The sequence below is a fragment of the Antedon mediterranea genome, chromosome 5, assembly GCF_964355755.1.
Source record: "Antedon mediterranea chromosome 5, ecAntMedi1.1, whole genome shotgun sequence".
NCBI lineage: Eukaryota > Metazoa > Echinodermata > Crinoidea > Comatulida > Antedonidae > Antedon > Antedon mediterranea.
The window spans coordinates 26,456,744-26,482,624 of NC_092674.1; the positions used below are offsets into that span (position 1 = coordinate 26,456,744).

At 32.9% G+C, this 25,881-nt stretch overlaps 3 protein-coding genes across 3 annotated transcripts; all 3 read right to left on the reverse strand.

Moving 5' to 3' along the window:
* Window positions 1-4,644: 4,644 nt before the first annotated feature.
* Window positions 4,645-5,377, reverse strand: LOC140049871 (acid-sensing ion channel 1C-like). Its single transcript, XM_072094822.1, has 3 exons — window positions 5,060-5,377; window positions 4,876-4,974; window positions 4,645-4,722 (listed from the first exon to the last, which is right to left on the reverse strand). Exons 1-3 carry the CDS (start codon window positions 5,375-5,377, stop codon window positions 4,645-4,647), a joined length of 495 nt encoding a protein of 164 aa, XP_071950923.1.
* A 4,534-nt stretch (window positions 5,378-9,911) lies between these two features.
* On the reverse strand, window positions 9,912-14,022 carry LOC140049872 (acid-sensing ion channel 4-A-like). Its single transcript, XM_072094823.1, has 5 exons — window positions 13,705-14,022; window positions 13,521-13,619; window positions 13,315-13,367; window positions 10,879-10,970; window positions 9,912-10,045 (listed from the first exon to the last, which is right to left on the reverse strand). Exons 1-5 carry the CDS (start codon window positions 14,020-14,022, stop codon window positions 9,912-9,914), a joined length of 696 nt encoding a protein of 231 aa, XP_071950924.1.
* A 4,534-nt stretch (window positions 14,023-18,556) lies between these two features.
* LOC140049873 (acid-sensing ion channel 1C-like) lies at window positions 18,557-25,866 on the reverse strand. Its single transcript, XM_072094824.1, has 8 exons — window positions 25,718-25,866; window positions 24,919-25,462; window positions 24,735-24,833; window positions 24,410-24,557; window positions 24,021-24,083; window positions 23,681-23,831; window positions 19,524-19,615; window positions 18,557-18,690 (listed from the first exon to the last, which is right to left on the reverse strand). Exons 1-8 carry the CDS (start codon window positions 25,864-25,866, stop codon window positions 18,557-18,559), a joined length of 1,380 nt encoding a protein of 459 aa, XP_071950925.1.
* Window positions 25,867-25,881: the final 15 nt, after the last annotated feature.

Below are 25,881 nucleotides of genomic sequence, written 5' to 3' on the forward strand. Positions count from 1 at the left end.
ATATCAATAAGGAAATCTTCTAATTTCAAATCAGTTTTAATTTTGTCGGTAATTTCTTTCTGTAATATTTTAACCTTGGAGAAAGTTTGATTTCCTCGATAAGTTGTTGCATTTCAATAACCTGCAATTTTTGCTCTTATTTATAATTGTTGTATCCCGGATATTTTCAAATAAGCGTTATTGCAATTAACTAAAATAAATGTGTTGAAGACAAGATTTATATAATACATAAAATATTAAAATATTACAAAAATAAAATTTACAACAAGAAACACAATACAAAAACACATTCAAGATTCAATTTTTTATTTTGCCAATTAAAATGGAAATTATATGAGTACATTTTCAAAATTTTAAAATGTATATTAATAAAAATTATTACTATATACAATATTTATATTATTTTAAGAATGTTAAAAAAAGTCAGCCTTTATAAATCAAGAATTAGAAAAAAAAATCATAAACTATTTACAATTCAGAAAAATGTATTAATTATTTTTATAGGCCTATATGTATAATTGATTTCTATGCCTAATAATTCAACAATGGTATTAGCAAACATTTTGTCATATTATATTATTTTTCTACTGATCAAATAAACGATAAAATTACCTTCGGATTTTACTGTTATTTTCTGTTGTATACTTTACACCATGCATCGTCGTCGATTCCAAGAATTCTGTCACCGAGTAGGGCTCCTCAGAATTATTTTTGTCTTCTGTATCGGTTTTAGTGGGGTAAGCAGCACCCCGATAATCCTTCACTTTTACGTGTACCGGCGTTCCTAAATCACCCTCTTTTACCTCCATTGGCTGCACTTGCTGGTTTCCTCTAAACATGTTGTAATTATTCAATAATAGTTGTAAAAAATTGATCTGCCAATGGATGTAATTGCAAAAAGCAGCAGACAATGCTTGAATGACAATGACGATTACCAAACTAACAATTGACGGTTAGGCTACAAATACGTTGCTGTTTAAAATGAAATTATAGCCAATGCAATGCAATTGTTATCAAATTTACGAATAATAATAATAATAATAATCTTAAAGTTTCCAGCTTATTAAACTACTTCTATTAAACGCAGTTTTGCGACTGAATCGTTCGTGAAACGTATTGAAGATGTAAATTATAAAATCAATAATGCCGCATATCGAAGTATGAAGTCAACAGGTAACGTTTGATATATATACAAACAAACAATTAACGTGTTGCAGTTGTATGATGCGAATCTGTATTGGGTTGACAGTTAACCGTATACGCCTGTTTCTTCAATGATTAACTCGGTACTGTACAAAAGCTTGGCTCCTATACTATGACGCAACACATGTACGTACTCACAAATAATTTGACCAATCACAGGGGAGAGAGTCCGTCGTTTGTGATTGGACAGCCATTGTGTCATTTTATCTGTTGCTGCAGTGTGGCGAAGAATAAATATTGGTTTATACCATCAGAGACGCAACACAAGGACGTAAGCGCAAAGTAAGTGATTCGACAAATCACAAGCGATTGATTATTTGAACTGTCGCTGCTTCGCTTGCGTTGCGTCTCTCGTATGAACCTTGCGTTATGTACAATAGTAACTCTTAACATGCAGCTTCTGTACTTAGAAATACTCGTTTTAGGAAACTGTTGAAATACCGTACATCGAAGAACTAAATATAATACCACTCTTCAATAACAATACGATTTCTATTAATGGTAATGGCATCTTGACAACATAGAAAGAAGCTGCTTCAAGAAACGTTAAATTCGTTAGTTCCCTTTTCTTATAAAAGTACAATTACATTATGATTGGAAAGCGAAACGATATTGATGGACTAGCCAAGCATTCAAATTGGCATTTAATCAGTGTAGATAATATTCAATATAAGTACACTGTGATTGATGAGAGGCAAATTAGACCAGTCTTGTCGTTAAGTAAACAATCAAACTAAATATCATTTATCGATTTTTGAAACACTCGGCAAAATTATTAATCTCGGGTTGCAATATCTTATAGAATATGCTTATTAATAGTGAGTCGAAACCAGCTCATGGAATTTAGAAATGGAAAAACAAATATTTATGTACTTTAAGATTTGGCTTTCTTTACTAGTCATTAACCGTGGTTCCCACTGGAGATTCAACGCAAGTTAGTGACCAATGACAAGCGAGAGGTAAAATAATCTATCACTTGTGATTGGTCAAATCACTTAAGTTGTGTTACGTCTTCTATTGCTCTAGTGTGATGAACCAAGCTTAAGAGCATGGGGTACCCTCCATAATAAATTCATTCGACCTTTGAACTGTAGAGTTATAGAGAGACATATTGGGAAATCACTTTGCTTTCCTCCGTGGTAAGCAGTCCGACAAAGTTTGGAGAACTTCGTATAATAATTAAGCGTGGTTCCCACTAGAACGCAACGCAATGACGTATTGACGCAAAGTACTGTATTGCGTAATCACAAGTGGGAACCAACGACGCAACAGTGCTGCAAACATCGCAGGTTTGATTTCACGCAGGCGGGAGCAAACACAATGATTGGAAGGCATTTTCTTACGTTACGTAGGTTGCGTCGCTAGTGGGAACCAAGCTTTAACGAACTATTATGTGATTTCCTAACAAATGAAGTACATTCTGCTGGAGTTATACTGTAGTCTATTGTACACTTTACAATGAATTTGTCAACATAAGGAAACCACTTCCTGCACATCAATTGGCCTATATACGGTACACAAATCCAAGCTTACAATAGTTAACCTTGTATTTCCAAGACAACTCAAATATGAAAAAATTCCATTTATTTAAAAATAAAATATCTGTTCTCATTTACTTTTCTTCTATTTATGTCTGAGGTGAGAAATCTTAAATACAAAGAACATAATTAAGTGGGAACAGAGACAGAGAGGTCCAACTGCAAGAATTTATTTTCCCTCAGGTAAACGTGGACGGCGTCGCGCTTTCCATCAGTAATTTACTTTATATTACTACGTCTCCAACTTTTCTCCCTTTTGGTAAACATTTACGAAGTAACATAAAGACAAATTCGACAATCTCAATGATTGTCATTAAACTCATTCCACATAGCAATCCCATCAAGCCACCAATGTCACCTTCAAAATAAATAGTCAATGTTGAATTATTAATAACAAATATAATAATAGTTTAAGTAAAGACATGGAAGATAGGAACGCCTACTTGTTAAACTTTTACGTTTTACTGCACAGATTTGATAACTGAATGGATACCACGATGATAATTGTATAACTTGAGTGTGGGATGGCTTGGCGCTGGAAAGCTAAGTATTTGGTTAGATATTTGGCGCTACACTGACTTTCATAACACATCATCTGATCCTTGATGCGCTTGCGATTTGTTATCTATATGGATTTTTGTTTTTGCTCATCAATAATTACTACTGTTAGGCATGGTTTAAATTAATTGATGGTCTTTATTGGCCGTCTCCTATCTTTGTTAAAAATATATACCCAAAGATAAAACTTACAGAGTAGCTTGATTGAAGAATACACTGGAACTTGTTCTGCAATTTCATAACTTATATCTTCGTAATACAGATACATGTCGAGGTAGTTCTTTCTAAAAATATAAATATATATAATTGTATTAACTTATTGTATAAGTGATGTAGGTCTTTTCAAAAAAAAAGCCGCATCCGCTGTAGGTCAACATATTCTGATTCTTTTTCATAACACATAAACGAACTTCCACACACAACTTTACACATAATTATGAATTAATAAATATAATAAGGTTAGTAGATATTTTGATTTTATCATGCGGAATCCAACAATGGACACTTTTGTGTTCAGATCATCATGTATGCTAGACGCCACAAACAGATAGTAATATCTTACTTTATCGTCTCTGTGGACTGATGCAAATGGTGCTCGAGATGTTCCAGAAAGTGATCCCCCGGCCATAAGGCAGACGATACTTTAGTGGAGTATTCCTTATAGTGGCATGCAGTCCGACATTTGCAGTGCATCTTTGTTTGTAAAAGATTTTCTATTAAATACATTTAAACATTAGTTAATAAGGTTTAATACATTTTCTACATACATAAAAAACTAAAACTAGGCCTTTCGTCAAATTTTGATTTCACATACCTGCCTCTGGTACTACACATTCGACCGCCTCATCTACAGTACAGTTCCTCTGGTTCAAATACCCTAAAATAGTTATACAAAAAACTCTTTCAGCACTGTTAATGTTACATAAGAAAATACATTATACACCTAATTAATGGTTTAATTAATCCTTAAAACTTATCTGGATAGGTCATTATACCTTACATGGATACGACGTCAAAGCTTACCTGGATACGTCGTTAAAGCTTACCTGGATACTTCATTCAAGTTTACCTGGATACTTCGTTAAAACTTACCTGGATACTTCATTCAAGCTTACCTGAACGTGTCAATACAGCGTACCTAGATACTGTACGTCGTTATATCTTACCTGGATACGTCAGTATACTGTAGCTTACTGTACGTACCTGGATACGTCATGAAGCTTACCTAGATACATCATTGTAGCTTACGTACCTGGATACGTCATGTTAGCGTACCTGGATAGAAAGCATGACGACATCCACATTTTACATATAGTACATCAGCAATGCATTCTTCTTCGCATATTTATTGGGTATAAACGTCAGAGTACTTTACACCATTATCTACACATTCTGATGGATATGGTTTCTTGAGTGATTTATACTAAAGTATATTAACAATATGTAAAATTGGCTAACGTATAATTTATATTATTTTTGTTTTTGGTTAAAAATCTAAAATGAGAAACGATCATCAATCAATATTATGGTAATTTGTGATATTTGTATATTACTGAAAAAAAGCTAGATAACTCACAAGTGTTTTTCGAAATGCAACCAATGTTTCGTAACCAGGAGAAAGTGCAAAACCAAAATGTCTAACAAGAGGGCGCTCTCCTTTGCTATGTACTAGCATCTGGAATTGACAAATTAATTGTGTAAAACCTTGTTTAGAATAGTCATGAAACAAAGTTGTCATAAGAAAAGTGTTATAAAATTACCTTAAATCCTGCAGCAGAATTGGCTCCATGTGTATATTCATTTTGTTCGACATTTAATCTCAAGTACAAGCCTCTAGATTTCCCAGACTTCTGCACCGTAAGCCGTCGGCGGTTACTCTTATGATTAAATGTATAACAAACTCCAAAATCCGTCGTCATAGCGGTTGTAAAATTCAAAGGTCCGCATTTCTCGTACAGTTCCCACGTGCAAAGCTCAATTGCGCCTTCTACTGTGTGCGCAGTCTTACGAAGTAAGTCCTCTGCGACGACAGTTTGTGCTATTTTGAGAGTTATCAGTGGTAAATATATCAATACCATCTTCGACTAATCCGAAGAAACTACTTAACATAAGCTGTTCATGTTGCCTGGTTACCGAAAGTCTCATCTCATAACATCGACAGGGGTTCGGGTGTCGAGGCTCACCATGGTTCTGGTAGTAAAACGAGTCTTGTCGGATAAGGAGGTCCAGTGTACACATCTGGTTCATGTGTACACATCTGGTTCATGTGTACACATCTGGTTCATGTGTACGTTAAGAACCTAGTACATCTTTCGAGACAAGTAGGGGTTTACCCTGGTGTACTAGTACATCACAGCCACTGATCATTACTGGGCCCTCTGGGAGACCAGTTGTTGAGGAGTCGCCCAGTTGAGAGGTCACCCAGTATAAATAAAATATTTAAATTCAATTCGAATTCTAATGAATTAACAAAGCATGTACTGTACTAGGCTCTGTATGAAATGCGATTTCTTAGTGAGAATACGATTAACACCATGAAGCGTAGTTTCTGGCATACAAAATCTTCAAAATGTTCTAATTCGCTATTTTTCTCCTCTCTTTCCTTCGATAAATTATCTTTACTCTCGGGATACATTCTGTATTATAGTTTATTTTATGTCTTTCAATCGACCTGTAGTGCTGATCAGCTGTAGGGAGCAACTGACCTCATGAAATCCATCCACCGGTCGTGATCAACGACATTCATTTTCATTTGTTAAATTTAAATATTTTTCAACCAATCACTTTCACTCACGCGTGGGAATTACCATGAATCGTTATTTCAGACAAATTAAACATCAATACAATAAGCAAATATATAAAAACAAAACATAATTATTGTATTCAAAGTATTGTATTTTAGCCTATTCTACAAGGTGTTCGTTAGCCTATCATTTTCGTTGGAAGTAAGTTGATGTAGAAGCATTAGCAATTAGGATCTTTATTCTTCTGTCGTGGAATTAATACAAAAATTAAGAGAATGATAAAGAATAAGAGATGAACAAGTAATAAAGTCTGATAGATGGAAAAATGATACAAAACGAACAAGAAGTTTTGTTTGAAGAAGAATTCTGTCTGTAGTAAAGAGCTAGAATGGCCTGATATTGGGTTACAAGTATGTTTAACCTGAAACGGAGATTATAACGATTATTAACCTCTTTCTTGGAACTATAAGTATATTATTAGTATTTAATAGAATTTATATTTCGTTGTTTGTTGTATTGAATTGATTTTACTCTATTAACGTCTAATTGTACATCAGTACATCTTTCGAGACGAGTAGGGGTTTACCCTGGTGTACTAGTACATCACAGCCACTGATCATTACTGGGGCCTCTGGGAGACCAGTTGTTGAGGAGTCGCCCAGTTGAGAGGTCACCCAGTATAAATAAAATATTTAAATTCAATTCGAATTCTAATGAATTAACAAAGCATGTACTGTACTAGGCTCTGTATGAAATGCGATTTCTTAGTGAGAATACGATTAACACCATGAAGCGTAGTTTCTGGCATACAAAATCTTCAAAATGTTCTAATTCGCTATTTTTCTCCTCTCTTTCCTTCGATAAATTATCTTTACTCTCGGGATACATTCTGTATTATAGTTTATTTTATGTCTTTCAATCGACCTGTAGTGCTGGTCAGCTGTAGGGAGCAACTGACCTCATGAAATCCATCCACCGGTCGTGATCAACGACATTCATTTTCATTTGTTAAATTTAAATATTTTTCAACCAATCACTTTCACTCACTCGTGGGAATTACCATGAATCGTTATTTCAGACAAATTAAACATCAATACAATAAGCAAATATATAAAAACAAAACAAATTATTGTATTCAAAGTATTGTATTTTAGCCTATTCTACAAGGTGTTCGTTAGCCTATCATTTTCGTTGGAAGTAAGTTGATGTAGATGCATTAGCAATTAGGATCTTTATTCTTCTGTCGTGGAATTAATACAAAAATTAAGAGAATGATAAAGAATAAGAGATGAACAAGTAATAAAGTCTGATAGATGGAAAAATGATACAAAACGAACAAAAAGTTTTGTTTGAAGAAGAATTCTGTCTATAGTAAAGAGCTAGAATGGCCTGATATTGGGTTACAAGTATGTTTAACCTGAAACGGAGATTATAACGATTATTAACCTCTTTCTTGGAACTATAAGTATATTATTAGTATTTAATAGAATTTATATTTCGTTGTTTGTTGTATTGAATTGATTTTACTCTATTAACGTCTAATTGTACATCATTCATTATTAATATTAGGCTAATTACAATTAATAATTAGTGATTAGCCTAATGAAAATAATTAAGATTTTGATTACAAGACAAGTCTTTGGAAATGAACAATTTCTTTGAAAATGAAAATATTATTTTTTTATGTAGATTAGATCAACCCAATGGCGCCCACCAATTAGAAAATAATGTTAAATAAATCAATGTTAAGTAGGTAATTGTAGAGCCTTACATGAGGACAATTAGATCAAAGGCGGTGTAATGACGTCGTGAAAACATCCATCTTTATAAACTGATTAAAGACCATTTACTTTACAGTATATTGTCGCTCAATAAACTACTTAAATAATCGCCAACACAATGACTGAAAGATTTACCTTTATACAATTTGAAAAAAAAATGTTTGCCAGTTAAACGCAACGCAGCAACGTAGGCATATTGACGCAAAGTTTGTATTGCGTATCAAACGTGGGAATATATATTGATATATAATACTAATACTATTCAGAATTACTATAATATTCTAATTAAAAAAGTTTTTCAATCGACAAAGTACTTTCAGAGACATTTCGTATTATGTCTAAAATAAGATAAGAATCAATTAATTTCAATTAATAATTGTTGAAAATTGTTTGTTTCTTTGCTTGTTTATGTTTCTTTTAACATCAGCTTACAGTACCATCTGCGGAGTGAATAACTACTTAGAATTAGTCAGAGAGCTAAGTATATTGGTCAAATATTTGCCCTACTCTGATGTAATTGTACTACTGTATGTAATAAGATAGGCTACTTTGATGGGGATTCCAACCCGCGACCGCCATATCATTAGCCTGGCGTTCATACCTCTAGATCTAGAGCTTACCTGATAGTGATATAGTAATCATTACGTCCGAGTATACAAACATCTGACCAGTTCATACGATACAGAGATATTCAACAAAAATAGATCACAACTTTTGTGCTATTTTAAAGCTAATTACATTTATTTACAACACATTAAATTAATGTTACATTACAATAATGTTGTAAATGGTGGCGGACGGAAGCAAAACAAAATATAAATACAGAACTCTGATCAGAACTACAGATGCATTTTACAGTATAAGTACAATGTGAAAGATTGTTGAAACAAATCAATGGAATTCAGTATGGTATAGCGAATCCTAAAACTGAAACCTAAAACTTACAACTAGTAAATCATTCTACAATACATTTTAGAAAGAGGTATCGTTCTACCCATTATTATGATCCCATCTAATCAGAACCACAAAGTTAGTAAGTTTTACTAAACAATCCACCAATAATGATTAAATTCAATTCAATAAAACTTTAACTTTATTATTCCAAACTGGGAAATTCGTTTTGTCGTCAACGTGGTAGACATAATATTCATAAAAATACACACACAAAATACAAAAACCACAACAATCATTTTAAAAATCTGAAATATTTTAAAATACCGTACACTACTAAAATAGACTTCTGTCACAAATACAGTACTGATAATCAATTAAGTTACAAATAGTCAAAATATGTTACCTAAAATGAACATTGTAACATTAGGCAACCACACTCCAAATTCATGAACACTGTACGACACAAATGTTACTTGAGAACATAATTAATATTCTCGAAAAATGACATTGGTTTCAAAATAATATTGTATACACAATTTAACTTTCGATAAACCAATTATCAAGAACTCACAAATATCCGAAACGTAGCAAGTGAGTACTTGATAATTGGTTTATGGAAAGTTAAATTTGTTATACAATAATAGAAGTATTTAAAACAAAGCTATATCAGAAGAGTTAAGTAAAAGATATAAGTAAAGCGTCGTCTACATCGCTCTTATTAACAATGACGTCATTTGATTGGTTGTGAAAAACTATTATTTTCATCAAAGATAGCATAAAAAATGATCATATATATTTCTAATGGTGAAATCTTATCTAATGTCTTTTGTTTTATAAGCAAATGCATATTTATTTAGTAACCGTCGTCAATCATTATCGTCCTAGAAATGGGCCTACACATTTTCCAGACGCACAGCAAATATGAAATAATTTTTTTATATAACAATTACATTTACACCTACGGTAGCACGCGTCCGAGTTTATTTTATTAGCTTTAATCTTTCCGTACATTTAATTTTTCTTCTTTTTTTTTGTTTACGTGATATGGTAACAATCGTGAATACAAAGCAACACATAATACTCCACCAGTCTTTTGAGACTTACATGTACTCAAATGCAAGTATTCATTTATTTTTAATTTGATTTTCCTCCAGATAAAGAATATTTTCGTCGATTTCCATCAGTATTTTTACTTATGTTACTACGTCTCCAACTTTTTTCCCTTTTGGTAAACATTTACCAAATGACATACAGACAAATTCGACAATCTCAATGATTGTCATCACGCTCATTCCACATAGCAATCCCATCAAGCCACCAATGTCACCTTCAAAAAAAGACACACAAGATAATTGAACTATACATAAGTTTGACTGCACCAATTACATATACTTTTATTATCACGATGTCAAATGTATGCTGTCTACACTATAAAAGTAGTTTGAAAAAAAGTGTGATGTGCCCACTCGATGTGCCTAAATATAGTAATGATTTACCTAAATATGGTCATCAAGACCATAAAACGGTACATCACATTTTGTTTGATAAAGTTTGATAGTGCAGACAGAGCTTAAGTAATTTGGGAATGTTTGGCGCTACATCATCATACTGATGCATATACCTGGTAGTGCTACCCGGTAGCATACATTTTTTCCTATGATGTTAAAGCAGAAATCATGAATTATTCATTAGAATAATTATGACACAATATGGGACATTATAGAAAGCGATATATAAGCATGGAGAGAGATTAAGTAATATGTGTAAACAGCTTTTGCTAACCGAAATGTTTAGTCTAGTGGTAAAGACTTTTTAAAACTTCTTAGAATGGAGCCATCGGTTCGAGGTCTATCAAGAACCTGCTTTTTTTTAATAGTTGAGAGAGATTATTTAGAGGCTTAGGTTTAGTATATTTAAGAAGTAAATCAGCTATCTTGAAATTCTTTAGAATAGAAAATAATTAAGGTAATGAATTATTCATGATTTGAATGCTGAAAAATAATGATACCGGTAGCCACTTTGGTATCTCTGATGGATTTTGTGTTTGCATATATATTAATATTTACTAGGCCTACTGTATAAAAAAAATTAAATCAATTAAATTACACAAATATAAAATAATAAAATAAAATAATAATAATAAAATTAAGATAAACTTACAAAGTAATTTGATTGGTGAATACGCTGGAACTTGTTCCACAAATTCATAACTTATATCTTCGTAATACAGATAAACGTCAAGATAGTTCTTTCTGTTAAAATATAGAAATAATTTAATTAGCTTTTCTTTTTTCGAAAAAGGCCGCGTTCTTATTCCGATTCCTTCTTCACAATCAAATAATAAAATCAATAATAGAAATAATTGCGTAATTTAAAAATGCATATACATTTTTAATTGATGCAGGGTGACCCATATTGTTCATTTCATTTTCTTAGAATCATATCATCATCATAGGTATGATTACCCAGTCAGTCTCTGCTGACTGCTGGGTATTGTTTCACAATTGCGCGTGGTGGTGGAAAATTATTTTTGAAGCCAAATGTTAAAATCGGTAAGGCCTCTAAACGCGGCGTCCGATTGTGTTGTGTGCTGCGCCATCTTGTGCCCCCCCCCCCCCTAACCTGGCAAATTATATCTTGTTCGTGAGTTTGTTGTCGGAGGTCGGAGAAAGAGGCTAACCTGGTCGATGCTTTTTGCTCTCCTGGGATTTTGTAATCTAGATGACGTCAGCCATGAACATACTCACCTGTCGGTTGTCTAAATGTTCATTCGGCTTAATGCAGCGGTGATGAACGAACGGAACCAAACGATACCAAATGGAAACAAACAAAACTCAGAATGTTGCAAAGCCTACCAAACGAGAGTAGATAACTGTTTATTAATTATCAAAACTAATCTTTTCTAGCAGAAATCGTCCGATTGTATGTTAAAAACGATATATTTAGCAACCAACATGCTTGGTTCACTGAAACAATGCACAACCATTTATAAATATATTTCAATAATAATATTTTTCCGATAATATAACCTATAATACATTTTTGTTGGTTTCGCATATAAAATCTTTTGAACAGACCATACTTTTCCAAAGTCTTAGGTGGTCTGGATTCTCAATCGAGATAAATGGAAATTTGAACCAGATAAATCAGTAATCTTCCCAATGTCGAGAAAAGTCGACACATTCCTAACTTCCTAGCCCTCTAGGGTTTGGAAAGTAAAACAATGAGGTCAAGGGGTAAATTATATTTGCTTGCGAAATATGGAAACGCGATTTTTGCTATTTGAAAATACTTCATAAAATCATTTGAAAAAAGTTTATTTTTTTTTAATTTGTTGTAATCATGATTGCATAGTAAGTACATAGAACTCACTAATTGATGTGCGAGGAATTTTAGAGGAAAAGCTAGGCCAAGGCATGTAGCGATAGAAATTAATTCGCCTGCTGGAAACGTTCTTGGCATCATTGAAGAATGGATTGACATTAAGGACTAGGCCTAGACAAACCGTATGGCAGGGGGTAAGAATAGTTTTTTTTTTGTCTTGTGTGGGTTCGTCCCACTTTTATTATAGTTCTATAAATATAAATAATATATGTATATATGCACATTTATATAATTCTCTTATTTATAAGGTACATTGTTAAAAAATACATATCTTTTGAACAGTATATACATAAGACTAAGATTATTTTGATGTTAAGAAGTAACCATATTTACATTCATATACATTTTTAAAAATACAATTAATTAAAATATGTCGATGGCAGTAAACTGACGATAAAAATTGATTTTAAAAAAAACGTACTTATGAAAAAGTTATTATTGTTGTTTTATTCTGTTCGTGTCCATTGTCTGGGTAGAGAGGCTATAAACTCAGGGGAAGAATATAAAGAATCTTCCCTTTTCACCAAGAAAAAATGGATGAGATAAAAACGAAGAATGCAAAAGCTTGAAAAAAGGGTGTTTAGAATGGATAGGATAGAATGATATATATAGTGAAAACCGTAAGGTTAGAGTCCATACACAGTGCAGGGGGTAAGAATAGTTTATAATTTCACATAAGGATATGGTTTTTACAATCATACTTGCTTAGATAAATGCACGTATATGTATTTATAAATGAAAATTTATTATCAAATGTTTATATTTTGTGTTTATTTACCTCCGCTAAGGGACTCAAGGAGGTATATGTAATCGGTCGCGTGTGTTTGTTTGTTTGTCTGTTTGTTTGTTTGTTAGCAGGATTACTCAAAAAGTAATTACAAGATCTTTACCAAAATGAATATACAGATAGATATGTGGTCAAGGACCATTCCATGGTCCCAATTCTGGACCACTTTTAATATACTTTTCAGACCCGCTAGTGTTAAAAGATTTTTCAAAAGCCGGCGATATCATCATTTACAGGTGATATGTTTTGGAATGTCAGCTGTTATGTAACAATGCTTTCTTTCTGTGCCGGCAGGCGGACACAAGTTCGTTACGTTTGTTTAATGTCGATAATTCAGGGTGGCATGACGACATCCACATTTTACATATAGTACATCAGCAATGCATTCTTCTTCGCATATTTATTGGGTATAAACGTCAGAGTACTTTACACCATTATCTACACATTCTGATGGATATGGTTTCTTGAGTGATTTATACTAAAGTATATTAACAATATGTAAAATTGGCTAACGTATAATTTATATTATTTTTGTTTTTGGTTAAAAATCTAAAATGAGAAACGATCATCAATCAATATTATGGTAATTTGTGATATTTGTATATTACTGAAAAAAAGCTAGATAACTCACAAGTGTTTTTCGAAATGCAACCAATGTTTCGTAACCAGGAGAAAGTGCAAAACCAAAATGTCTAACAAGAGGGCGCTCTCCTTTGCTATGTACTAGCATCTGGAATTGACAAATTAATTGTGTAAAACCTTGTTTAGAATAGTCATGAAACAAAGTTGTCATAAGAAAAGTGTTATAAAATTACCTTAAATCCTGCAGCAGAATTGGCTCCATGTGTATATTCATTTTGTTCGACATTTAATCTCAAGTACAAGCCTCTAGATTTCCCAGACTTCTGCACCGTAAGCCGTCGGCGGTTACTCTTATGATTAAATGTATAACAAACTCCAAAATCCGTCGTCATAGCGGTTGTAAAATTCAAAGGTCCGCATTTCTCGTACAGTTCCCACGTGCAAAGCTCAATTGCGCCTTCTACTGTGTGCGCAGTCTTACGAAGTAAGTCCTCTGCGACGACAGTTTGTGCTATTTTGAGAGTTATCAGTGGTAAATATATCAATACCATCTTCGACTAATCCGAAGAAACTACTTAACATAAGCTGTTCATGTTGCCTGGTTACCGAAAGTCTCATCTCATAACATCGACAGGGGTTCGGGTGTCGAGGCTCACCATGGTTCTGGTAGTAAAACGAGTCTTGTCGGATAAGGAGGTCCAGTGTACACATCTGGTTCATGTGTACACATCTGGTTCATGTGTACACATCTGGTTCATGTGTACGTTAAGAACCTAGTACATCTTTCGAGACGAGTAGGGGTTTACCCTGGTGTACTAGTACATCACAGCCACTGATCATTACTGGGCCCTCTGGGAGACCAGTTGTTGAGGAGTCGCCCAGTTGAGAGGTCACCCAGTATAAATAAAATATTTAAATTCAATTCGAATTCTAATGAATTAACAAAGCATGTACTGTACTAGGCTCTGTATGAAATGCGATTTCTTAGTGAGAATACGATTAACACCATGAAGCGTAGTTTCTGGCATACAAAATCTTCAAAATGTTCTAATTCGCTATTTTTCTCCTCTCTTTCCTTCGATAAATTATCTTTACTCTCGGGATACATTCTGTATTATAGTTTATTTTATGTCTTTCAATCGACCTGTAGTGCTGATCAGCTGTAGGGAGCAACTGACCTCATGAAATCCATCCACCGGTCGTGATCAACGACATTCATTTTCATTTGTTAAATTTAAATATTTTTCAACCAATCACTTTCACTCACGCGTGGGAATTACCATGAATCGTTATTTCAGACAAATTAAACATCAATACAATAAGCAAATATATAAAAACAAAACATAATTATTGTATTCAAAGTATTGTATTTTAGCCTATTCTACAAGGTGTTCGTTAGCCTATCATTTTCGTTGGAAGTAAGTTGATGTAGAAGCATTAGCAATTAGGATCTTTATTCTTCTGTCGTGGAATTAATACAAAAATTAAGAGAATGATAAAGAATAAGAGATGAACAAGTAATAAAGTCTGATAGATGGAAAAATGATACAAAACGAACAAGAAGTTTTGTTTGAAGAAGAATTCTGTCTGTAGTAAAGAGCTAGAATGGCCTGATATTGGGTTACAAGTATGTTTAACCTGAAACGGAGATTATAACGATTATTAACCTCTTTCTTGGAACTATAAGTATATTATTAGTATTTAATAGAATTTATATTTCGTTGTTTGTTGTATTGAATTGATTTTACTCTATTAACGTCTAATTGTACATCAGTACATCTTTCGAGACGAGTAGGGGTTTACCCTGGTGTACTAGTACATCACAGCCACTGATCATTACTGGGGCCTCTGGGAGACCAGTTGTTGAGGAGTCGCCCAGTTGAGAGGTCACCCAGTATAAATAAAATATTTAAATTCAATTCGAATTCTAATGAATTAACAAAGCATGTACTGTACTAGGCTCTGTATGAAATGCGATTTCTTAGTGAGAATACGATTAACACCATGAAGCGTAGTTTCTGGCATACAAAATCTTCAAAATGTTCTAATTCGCTATTTTTCTCCTCTCTTTCCTTCGATAAATTATCTTTACTCTCGGGATACATTCTGTATTATAGTTTATTTTATGTCTTTCAATCGACCTGTAGTGCTGGTCAGCTGTAGGGAGCAACTGACCTCATGAAATCCATCCACCGGTCGTGATCAACGACATTCATTTTCATTTGTTAAATTTAAATATTTTTCAACCAATCACTTTCACTCACTCGTGGGAATTACCATGAATCGTTATTTCAGACAAATTAAACATCAATACAATAAGCAAATATATAAAAACAAAACAAATTATTGTATTCAAAGTATTGTATTTTAGCCTATTCTACAAGGTGTTCGTTAGCCTATCATTTTCGTTGGAAGTAAGTTGATGTAGATGCATTAGCAATTAGGATCTTTATTCTTCTGTCGTGGAATTAATACAAAAATTAAGAGAATGATAAAGAATAAGAGATGAACAAGTAATAAAGTCTGATAGATGGAAAAATGATACAAAACGAACAAAAAGTTTTGTTTGAAGAAGAATTCTGTCTATAGTAAAGAGCTAGAATGGCCTGATATTGGGTTACAAGTATGTTTAACCTGAAACGGAGATTATAACGATTATTAACCTCTTTCTTGGAACTATAAGTATATTATTAGTATTTAATAGAATTTATATTTCGTTGTTTGTTGTATTGAATTGATTTTACTCTATTAACGTCTAATTGTACATCATTCATTATTAATATTAGGCTAATTACAATTAATAATTAGTGATTAGCCTAATGAAAATAATTAAGATTTTGATTACAAGACAAGTCTTTGGAAATGAACAATTTCTTTGAAAATGAAAATATTATTTTTTTATGTAGATTAGATCAACCCAATGGCGCCCACCAATTAGAAAATAATGTTAAATAAATCAATGTTAAGTAGGTAATTGTAGAGCCTTACATGAGGACAATTAGATCAAAGGCGGTGTAATGACGTCGTGAAAACATCCATCTTTATAAACTGATTAAAGACCATTTACTTTACAGTATATTGTCGCTCAATAAACTACTTAAATAATCGCCAACACAATGACTGAAAGATTTACCTTTATACAATTTGAAAAAAAAATGTTTGCCAGTTAAACGCAACGCAGCAACGTAGGCATATTGACGCAAAGTTTGTATTGCGTATCAAACGTGGGAATATATATTGATATATAATACTAATACTATTCAGAATTACTATAATATTCTAATTAAAAAAGTTTTTCAATCGACAAAGTACTTTCAGAGACATTTCGTATTATGTCTAAAATAAGATAAGAATCAATTAATTTCAATTAATAATTGTTGAAAATTGTTTGTTTCTTTGCTTGTTTATGTTTCTTTTAACATCAGCTTACAGTACCATCTGCGGAGTGAATAACTACTTAGAATTAGTCAGAGAGCTAAGTATATTGGTCAAATATTTGCCCTACTCTGATGTAATTGTACTACTGTATGTAATAAGATAGGCTACTTTGATGGGGATTCCAACCCGCGACCGCCATATCATTAGCCTGGCGTTCATACCTCTAGATCTAGAGCTTACCTGATAGTGATATAGTAATCATTACGTCCGAGTATACAAACATCTGACCAGTTCATACGATACAGAGATATTCAACAAAAATAGATCACAACTTTTGTGCTATTTTAAAGCTAATTACATTTATTTACAACACATTAAATTAATGTTACATTACAATAATGTTGTAAATGGTGGCGGACGGAAGCAAAACAAAATATAAATACAGAACTCTGATCAGAACTACAGATGCATTTTACAGTATAAGTACAATGTGAAAGATTGTTGAAACAAATCAATGGAATTCAGTATGGTATAGCGAATCCTAAAACTGAAACCTAAAACTTACAACTAGTAAATCATTCTACAATACATTTTAGAAAGAGGTATCGTTCTACCCATTATTATGATCCCATCTAATCAGAACCACAAAGTTAGTAAGTTTTACTAAACAATCCACCAATAATGATTAAATTCAATTCAATAAAACTTTAACTTTATTATTCCAAACTGGGAAATTCGTTTTGTCGTCAACGTGGTAGACATAATATTCATAAAAATACACACACAAAATACAAAAACCACAACAATCATTTTAAAAATCTGAAATATTTTAAAATACCGTACACTACTAAAATAGACTTCTGTCACAAATACAGTACTGATAATCAATTAAGTTACAAATAGTCAAAATATGTTACCTAAAATGAACATTGTAACATTAGGCAACCACACTCCAAATTCATGAACACTGTACGACACAAATGTTACTTGAGAACATAATTAATATTCTCGAAAAATGACATTGGTTTCAAAATAATATTGTATACACAATTTAACTTTCGATAAACCAATTATCAAGAACTCACAAATATCCGAAACGTAGCAAGTGAGTACTTGATAATTGGTTTATGGAAAGTTAAATTTGTTATACAATAATAGAAGTATTTAAAACAAAGCTATATCAGAAGAGTTAAGTAAAAGATATAAGTAAAGCGTCGTCTACATCGCTCTTATTAACAATGACGTCATTTGATTGGTTGTGAAAAACTATTATTTTCATCAAAGATAGCATAAAAAATGATCATATATATTTCTAATGGTGAAATCTTATCTAATGTCTTTTGTTTTATAAGCAAATGCATATTTATTTAGTAACCGTCGTCAATCATTATCGTCCTAGAAATGGGCCTACACATTTTCCAGACGCACAGCAAATATGAAATAATTTTTTTATATAACAATTACATTTACACCTACGGTAGCACGCGTCCGAGTTTATTTTATTAGCTTTAATCTTTCCGTACATTTAATTTTTCTTCTTTTTTTTTGTTTACGTGATATGGTAACAATCGTGAATACAAAGCAACACATAATACTCCACCAGTCTTTTGAGACTTACATGTACTCAAATGCAAGTATTCATTTATTTTTAATTTGATTTTCCTCCAGATAAAGAATATTTTCGTCGATTTCCATCAGTATTTTTACTTATGTTACTACGTCTCCAACTTTTTTCCCTTTTGGTAAACATTTACCAAATGACATACAGACAAATTCGACAATCTCAATGATTGTCATCACGCTCATTCCACATAGCAATCCCATCAAGCCACCAATGTCACCTTCAAAAAAAGACACACAAGATAATTGAACTATACATAAGTTTGACTGCACCAATTACATATACTTTTATTATCACGATGTCAAATGTATGCTGTCTACACTATAAAAGTAGTTTGAAAAAAAGTGTGATGTGCCCACTCGATGTGCCTAAATATAGTAATGATTTACCTAAATATGGTCATCAAGACCATAAAACGGTACATCACATTTTGTTTGATAAAGTTTGATAGTGCAGACAGAGCTTAAGTAATTTGGGAATGTTTGGCGCTACATCATCATACTGATGCATATACCTGGTAGTGCTACCCGGTAGCATACATTTTTTCCTATGATGTTAAAGCAGAAATCATGAATTATTCATTAGAATAATTATGACACAATATGGGACATTATAGAAAGCGATATATAAGCATGGAGAGAGATTAAGTAATATGTGTAAACAGCTTTTGCTAACCGAAATGTTTAGTCTAGTGGTAAAGACTTTTTAAAACTTCTTAGAATGGAGCCATCGGTTCGAGGTCTATCAAGAACCTGCTTTTTTTTAATAGTTGAGAGAGATTATTTAGAGGCTTAGGTTTAGTATATTTAAGAAGTAAATCAGCTATCTTGAAATTCTTTAGAATAGAAAATAATTAAGGTAATGAATTATTCATGATTTGAATGCTGAAAAATAATGATACCGGTAGCCACTTTGGTATCTCTGATGGATTTTGTGTTTGCATATATATTAATATTTACTAGGCCTACTGTATAAAAAAAATTAAATCAATTAAATTACACAAATATAAAATAATAAAATAAAATAATAATAATAAAATTAAGATAAACTTACAAAGTAATTTGATTGGTGAATACGCTGGAACTTGTTCCACAAATTCATAACTTATATCTTCGTAATACAGATAAACGTCAAGATAGTTCTTTCTGTTAAAATATAGAAATAATTTAATTAGCTTTTCTTTTTTCGAAAAAGGCCGCGTTCTTATTCCGATTCCTTCTTCACAATCAAATAATAAAATCAATAATAGAAATAATTGCGTAATTTAAAAATGCATATACATTTTTAATTGATGCAGGGTGACCCATATTGTTCATTTCATTTTCTTAGAATCATATCATCATCATAGGTATGATTACCCAGTCAGTCTCTGCTGACTGCTGGGTATTGTTTCACAATTGCGCGTGGTGGTGGAAAATTATTTTTGAAGCCAAATGTTAAAATCGGTAAGGCCTCTAAACGCGGCGTCCGATTGTGTTGTGTGCTGCGCCATCTTGTGCCCCCCCCCCCCCCCCCCTAACCTGGCAAATTATATCTTGTTCGTGAGTTTGTTGTCGGAGGTCGGAGAAAGAGGCTAACCTGGTCGATGCTTTTTGCTCTCCTGGGATTTTGTAATCTAGATGACGTCAGCCATGAACATACTCACCTGTCGGTTGTCTAAATGTTCATTCGGCTTAATGCAGCGGTGATGAACGAACGGAACCAAACGATACCAAATGGAAACAAACAAAACTCAGAATGTTGCAAAGCCTACCAAACGAGAGTAGATAACTGTTTATTAATTATCAAAACTAATCTTTTCTAGCAGAAATCGTCCGATTGTATGTTAAAAACGATATATTTAGCAACCAACATGCTTGGTTCACTGAAACAATGCACAACCATTTATAAATATATTTCAATAATAATATTTTTCCGATAATATAACCTATAATACATTTTTGTTGGTTTCGCATATAAAATCTTTTGAACAGACCATACTTTTCCAAAGTCTTAGGTGGTCTGGATTCTCAATCGAGATAAATGGAAATTTGAACCAGATAAATCAGTAATCTTCCCAATGTCGAGAAAAGTCGACACATTCCTAACTTCCTAGCCCTCTAGGGTTTGGAAAGTAAAACAATGAGGTCAAGGGGTAAATTATATTTGCTTGCGAAATATGGAAACGCGATTTTTGCTATTTGAAAATACTTCATAAAATCATTTGAAAAAAGTTTATTTTTTTTTAATTTGTTGTAATCATGATTGCATAGTAAGTACATAGAACTCACTAATTGATGTGCGAGGAATTTTAGAGGAAAAGCTAGGCCAAGGCATGTAGCGATAGAAATTAATTCGCCTGCTGGAAACGTTCTTGGCATCATTGAAGAATGGATTGACATTAAGGACTAGGCCTAGACAAACCGTATGGCAGGGGGTAAGAATAGTTTTTTTTTTGTCTTGTGTGGGTTCGTCCCACTTTTATTATAGTTCTATAAATATAAATAATATATGTATATATGCACATTTATATAATTCTCTTATTTATAAGGTACATTGTTAAAAAATACATATCTTTTGAACAGTATATACATAAGACTAAGATTATTTTGATGTTAAGAAGTAACCATATTTACATTCATATACATTTTTAAAAATACAATTAATTAAAATATGTCGATGGCAGTAAACTGACGATAAAAATTGATTTTAAAAAAAACGTACTTATGAAAAAGTTATTATTGTTGTTTTATTCTGTTCGTGTCCATTGTCTGGGTAGAGAGGCTATAAACTCAGGGGAAGAATATAAAGAATCTTCCCTTTTCACCAAGAAAAAATGGATGAGATGAAAACGAAGAATGCAAAAGCTTGAAAAAAGGGTGTTTAGAATGGATAGGATAGAATGATATATATAGTGAAAACCGTAAGGTTAGAGTCCATACACAGTGCAGGGGGTAAGAATAGTTTATAATTTCACATAAGGATATGGTTTTTACAATCATACTTGCTTAGATAAATGCACGTATATGTATTTATAAATGAAAATTTATTATCAAATGTTTATATTTCGTGTTTATTTACCTCCGCTAAGGGACTCAAGGAGGTATATGTAATCGGTCGCGTGTGTTTGTTTGTTTGTCTGTTTGTTTGTTTGTTAGCAGGATTACTCAAAAAGTAATTACAAGATCTTTACCAAAATGAATATACAGATAGATATGTGGTCAAGGACCATTCCATGGTCCCAATTCTGGACCACTTTTAATATACTTTTCAGACCCGCTAGTGTTAAAAGATTTTTCAAAAGCCGGCGATATCATCATTTACAGGTGATATGTTTTGGAATGTCAGCTGTTATGTAACAATGCTTTCTTTCTGTGCCGGCAGGCGGACACAAGTTCGTTACGTTTGTTTAATGTCGATAATTCAGGGTGGCGGATGATAAATAATTTCTCTTTGAGGCAGAGGTTGCATTTTTTGTTTGCGCTACTATATGCTTTAGTAGATGTCAAGATGCGCCATGAGATTGTATAGTCTCATAGGACAATAACACAGACTATACAATCTCATGGCGCATCTTGACATCTACTAAAGCATATAGTAGCGCAAACAAAAAATGCAATCTCTGCCTCAAAGAGAAATTATTTATCATCCGCCACCCTGAATTATCGACATTAAACAAACGTAACGAACTTGTGTCCGCCTGCCGGCACAGAAAGAAAGCATTGTTACATAACTGCTGACATTCCAAAACATATCACCTGTAAATGCTAATTCTACAAGTAAATGTGCTTATAAGCAGCGTTGTAATTGGTTCTTCTCATTATAGTCTCCTGATGAGTGAGTTGCACGACTCACGAAACAAGCCTGTAGAGACCAAACTGTAGTTTTTACTTCTTTTCCAGACTTAACGTATATTTTAGCTCTACTTTACCGTATTGAGCACTTTCTAAACGGTTACATTGAACCGAACATTTATATATATATATATATATTTTCCCGGAGAAATTTTATGTAGAATAATTTTACAGTAGGCGGAGGTATGCACTCGACTCTCGGAACGGCTTTCTAGTTACTAACAAATTTGCTAAGTAGCCTAGCCAAAAACAAACTTCTTTAGTACAGTACTTTCATTTACAATTTTCTTATAGATATTTTTAACATGTATATCAAAAGATAGCACATTTATTAAGAAATACTTGCTTTTAGAAAATGTTTTTCCTAAAACTTGAAAAAAATATGTAAACAGCTACATGAAAGAAACAAAAATCAACCTCTAAAAATGTGAAAATGATCACTATCAAAAAAGAATGCGTTTTCATGTGAACTGCGCTTAAAAAAACTCCGGTATGATAGTAGTTTTAATAAATTTAGTAGTAATTGGGAGATAAAAGACATTGAAGCCCACATAAAAGCTTTGAAATGATGGATCCTCTTAATGAATGGTAGAAACTTCGTTGTTAAAACGCTTCCAAACTGAATGACATTGCAATTATCTTTCAGTACCTCACAAAGTTTTTAACATATAAATAAATTAGTGGTTTTTGGCGTTTTTAGTCGCGACTCTACAGCTCATTATGTCTGCAGCTATGTATAGGCCTACTCTGGCCTTGTTTGGAAAAGAGCTGAAGTTATGAGGTGTCGTATCTGAATTTATTTAGCACGTTTGAAAATATTTTATCTTTCATTTTGTTGAATCGGCGAAATAGCGATGTGGAATAACATTCCTTTGAATGAACTTTGATCTTTGCTTGAAATCAACTTATTTATTATTTGTTATTTATACTGGGTGACCTCTTCAAAGTTATAAAGGGTCCAGTTATGATGAATGACTCTGTGTGACAATGGTTGTATCTTTCTTCTGATTGCGTTACTGAGGTTTGATCTTAACGACCGGTAAATGAAAAATAAATCAATGTTACATGCTAACACAAAACCGTTTACGAAAATGCTTTAAGGAATTACATGTATATAAGTTTTAAAAAAACATGAATGTAAACAAATGAGAAAAAAAACAATGTTAGGAAAAACAAATGTTATCGGATTAATAAAGAAAGTGTGATAAGAATATATTTATATTTATAGTTGAATAAAAGTAAAACTTAAGTAAGCGGATGAAAATAGTAAGGGTTAATTACTATCCATGTAAAGAATACTACACACTATTGACCACTTTTGTGTTGACAACCATGTCCATGCTTGATGCAACAAATAAATAGTAAATAATATCTTACTTTATCGTCTCTGTGGACTTATTCAAATGGTGCTCGAGATGTTCCAAGAAGTGATCCCCCGGCCATAAGGCAGATGATACCTTGGTAGAGTATTCCTTATATTGGCATCCAATCCGACATTTACAGTGTGTGTTCGTTTGTACAATTTTTTCTAAGATTAAAACATTGCAACATTTAGTTAATGGTTTGAACGTGTCATGTCCATGCTGTAAGTTCATGTAAGAATTCAATAGTAGTAAGTAGTAGTAAATTTCACACAAAAGATTTTTTTTTAATAATTCAAATAATAAAATTTCTTATTTAAAACATAAATTGAATGAACATTTTAGATTTCACATACCTGCCTCTGGTACTACACATTCGACTGCCTCCTCTACAGTACAGTTCTTCTGGTCCGAATATCCTTAAAAAATAAGTTATATAAGAGAATATATCATTCAAAGCGTACCTGCATACGTCATTAAAGCTTACCTGGATACGTCAATAAAGCTTACCTGGATACGTAATTAAGGCTTACCCGGATACTTCATTAAAGTTTACTTGGACACGTCATTACAGCTTACCTGGATACGTCATTAAAGCTTACCTGGACACGTCATTAAAGTTTACCTGGACACGTCATTAAACTTACCTGGACACGTCATTACAGCGTACCCAGATACGTCATTATAGCTTACCTGGACACATCAGAGTGTAGCTTGCGTACCTGGATAAGTCATGTTAGCATACCTGGATAGAATGTGTGCCGACATCCACATTTTTCATATAGTACATCAGCAATGCATTCTTCTTCGCATAATGATTGAGTATAAACGTCAGAGTACTTTATACCCTCATCTACACATTCTGATGGATATGGTTTCTTGAGTGATTTATACTACAGTAAATTAAACAGATTTTCAAAAAATATAGGCCTACCGTATATAAAATTGCCTTAAGCTAACAAGGTTTGTTTTTGTTTTCAAAGATGTACAATCTAAAACACGAAACGATTAAAAATCAATAATATGGGGAACAAATTGTGATTGTGATTTAAATACTGTAAATAACTCACAAGTATTTTTCGAAATGCAACCAATGTTTCGTAACCAGGACCAAGTGCAAAACCAAACTGGCTAATAAGAGGGCGCTCTCCTTTGGTATGCACCAGCATCTGAAATTAAAAATAAAAATTAATTCTGCTTTGTTTAGGAATTGTCATAAACAAAGTTTTTAAACAAAAAGTGTCAAAAAATTACCTTAAATCCTGCAGCAGAATTGGCCCCATGTGTATATTCATGTTGTTCGATATTTAACCTCAAGTACAAGCCTCTGGATTTCCCAGACTTCTGCACCATGAGCCGTCTGGGGTTACTTTTATGATTAAAAGTATAACAAACTCCAAAATCCGTCATAACCGTTGTAAAATTCAAAGGTCCGCATTCCTCGTACAGTTCCCATGTACACAGCTCAACCGCGCCTTCTACTGTGTGCGCAGTTTTACGAATTAAGTCCTCTGCAACGATTGTTGTGTTGATTTCCGAGAAATCAGCGGTAAATATATCAATTCCATCCTCGACCAATCCGAAGAAACTGCCCAACATAGAGAGTTCATTTGGCGTGGTTACCGAAAGTCTCGCGTGGTTGTAGTTACAGAATGTGACTGACGGAAATTCCAGCTCATCTAATTGTTTTATTGCAATTGTTGTTGACATTGGCCGAGAGAAGAAATAAAGTATATTCTCGAAAGCATAGACTCCGAGAAGACTGATTGCCCCTGCCAAAAATATGAACCACGCACATCTGAAAGTAGTGTTAAACATATCGCAAATACCTCCAGATTTATTCAGCAAATATAATCAATTAATTGCTAGGACCTTATGAAGAAATTAATTTTATATGGCATTGTAATATTATAATCTTTTACATAAGATGAAAGCTCGTGGTTCCCACTGGGATGCAACGCAAGGAGGGAGTAAGCGCAACACAAGTAATTTGCCCAAATAGAAGTGATGGATTTTTGCAACTGTAGCTAAACAGAAATTTAAAAAAAAATACCTCTGTATGAAATGTGATTTCTTAGTGACGATATGATTAACGCCATGAAGTGTGGTTTCTTCACCAAACCGACCTACAACGTCTTTAAAATATTCTGATTTGTCAGTTGTCTCTCCTTCATTCGGTAAATTTCTCTCCACGGTATTCATTGTATGTGATTTTCA

Bases quoted from the DNA above. Each gene is read 5' to 3' on its own strand.
- LOC140049871 (XM_072094822.1), bottom strand. From the start codon at position 5,377: ATGGTATTGATATATTTACCACTGATAACTCTCAAAATAGCACAAACT. The intron at 4,975-5,059 runs GTAATTTTATAA...TGTCAATTCCAG, and splicing joins ATTCTGCTGCAGGATTTAAG to ATGCTAGTACATAGCAAAGG. The intron at 4,723-4,875 runs GTGAGTTATCTA...AATATACTTTAG, and splicing joins TTGCATTTCGAAAAACACTT to TATAAATCACTCAAGAAACC.
- LOC140049872 (XM_072094823.1), bottom strand. From the start codon at position 14,022: ATGGTATTGATATATTTACCACTGATAACTCTCAAAATAGCACAAACT. The intron at 13,620-13,704 runs GTAATTTTATAA...TGTCAATTCCAG, and splicing joins ATTCTGCTGCAGGATTTAAG to ATGCTAGTACATAGCAAAGG. The intron at 10,046-10,878 runs GTAAGTTTATCT...CTTTTTTTGAAG, and splicing joins TTCACCAATCAAATTACTTT to GTGACATTGGTGGCTTGATG.
- LOC140049873 (XM_072094824.1), bottom strand. From the start codon at position 25,866: ATGAATACCGTGGAGAGAAATTTACCGAATGAAGGAGAGACAACTGAC. The intron at 25,463-25,717 runs GTATTTTTTTTT...CACTACTTTCAG, and splicing joins AAATCACATTTCATACAGAG to ATGTGCGTGGTTCATATTTT. The intron at 24,834-24,918 runs GTAATTTTTTGA...TTTTAATTTCAG, and splicing joins ATTCTGCTGCAGGATTTAAG to ATGCTGGTGCATACCAAAGG.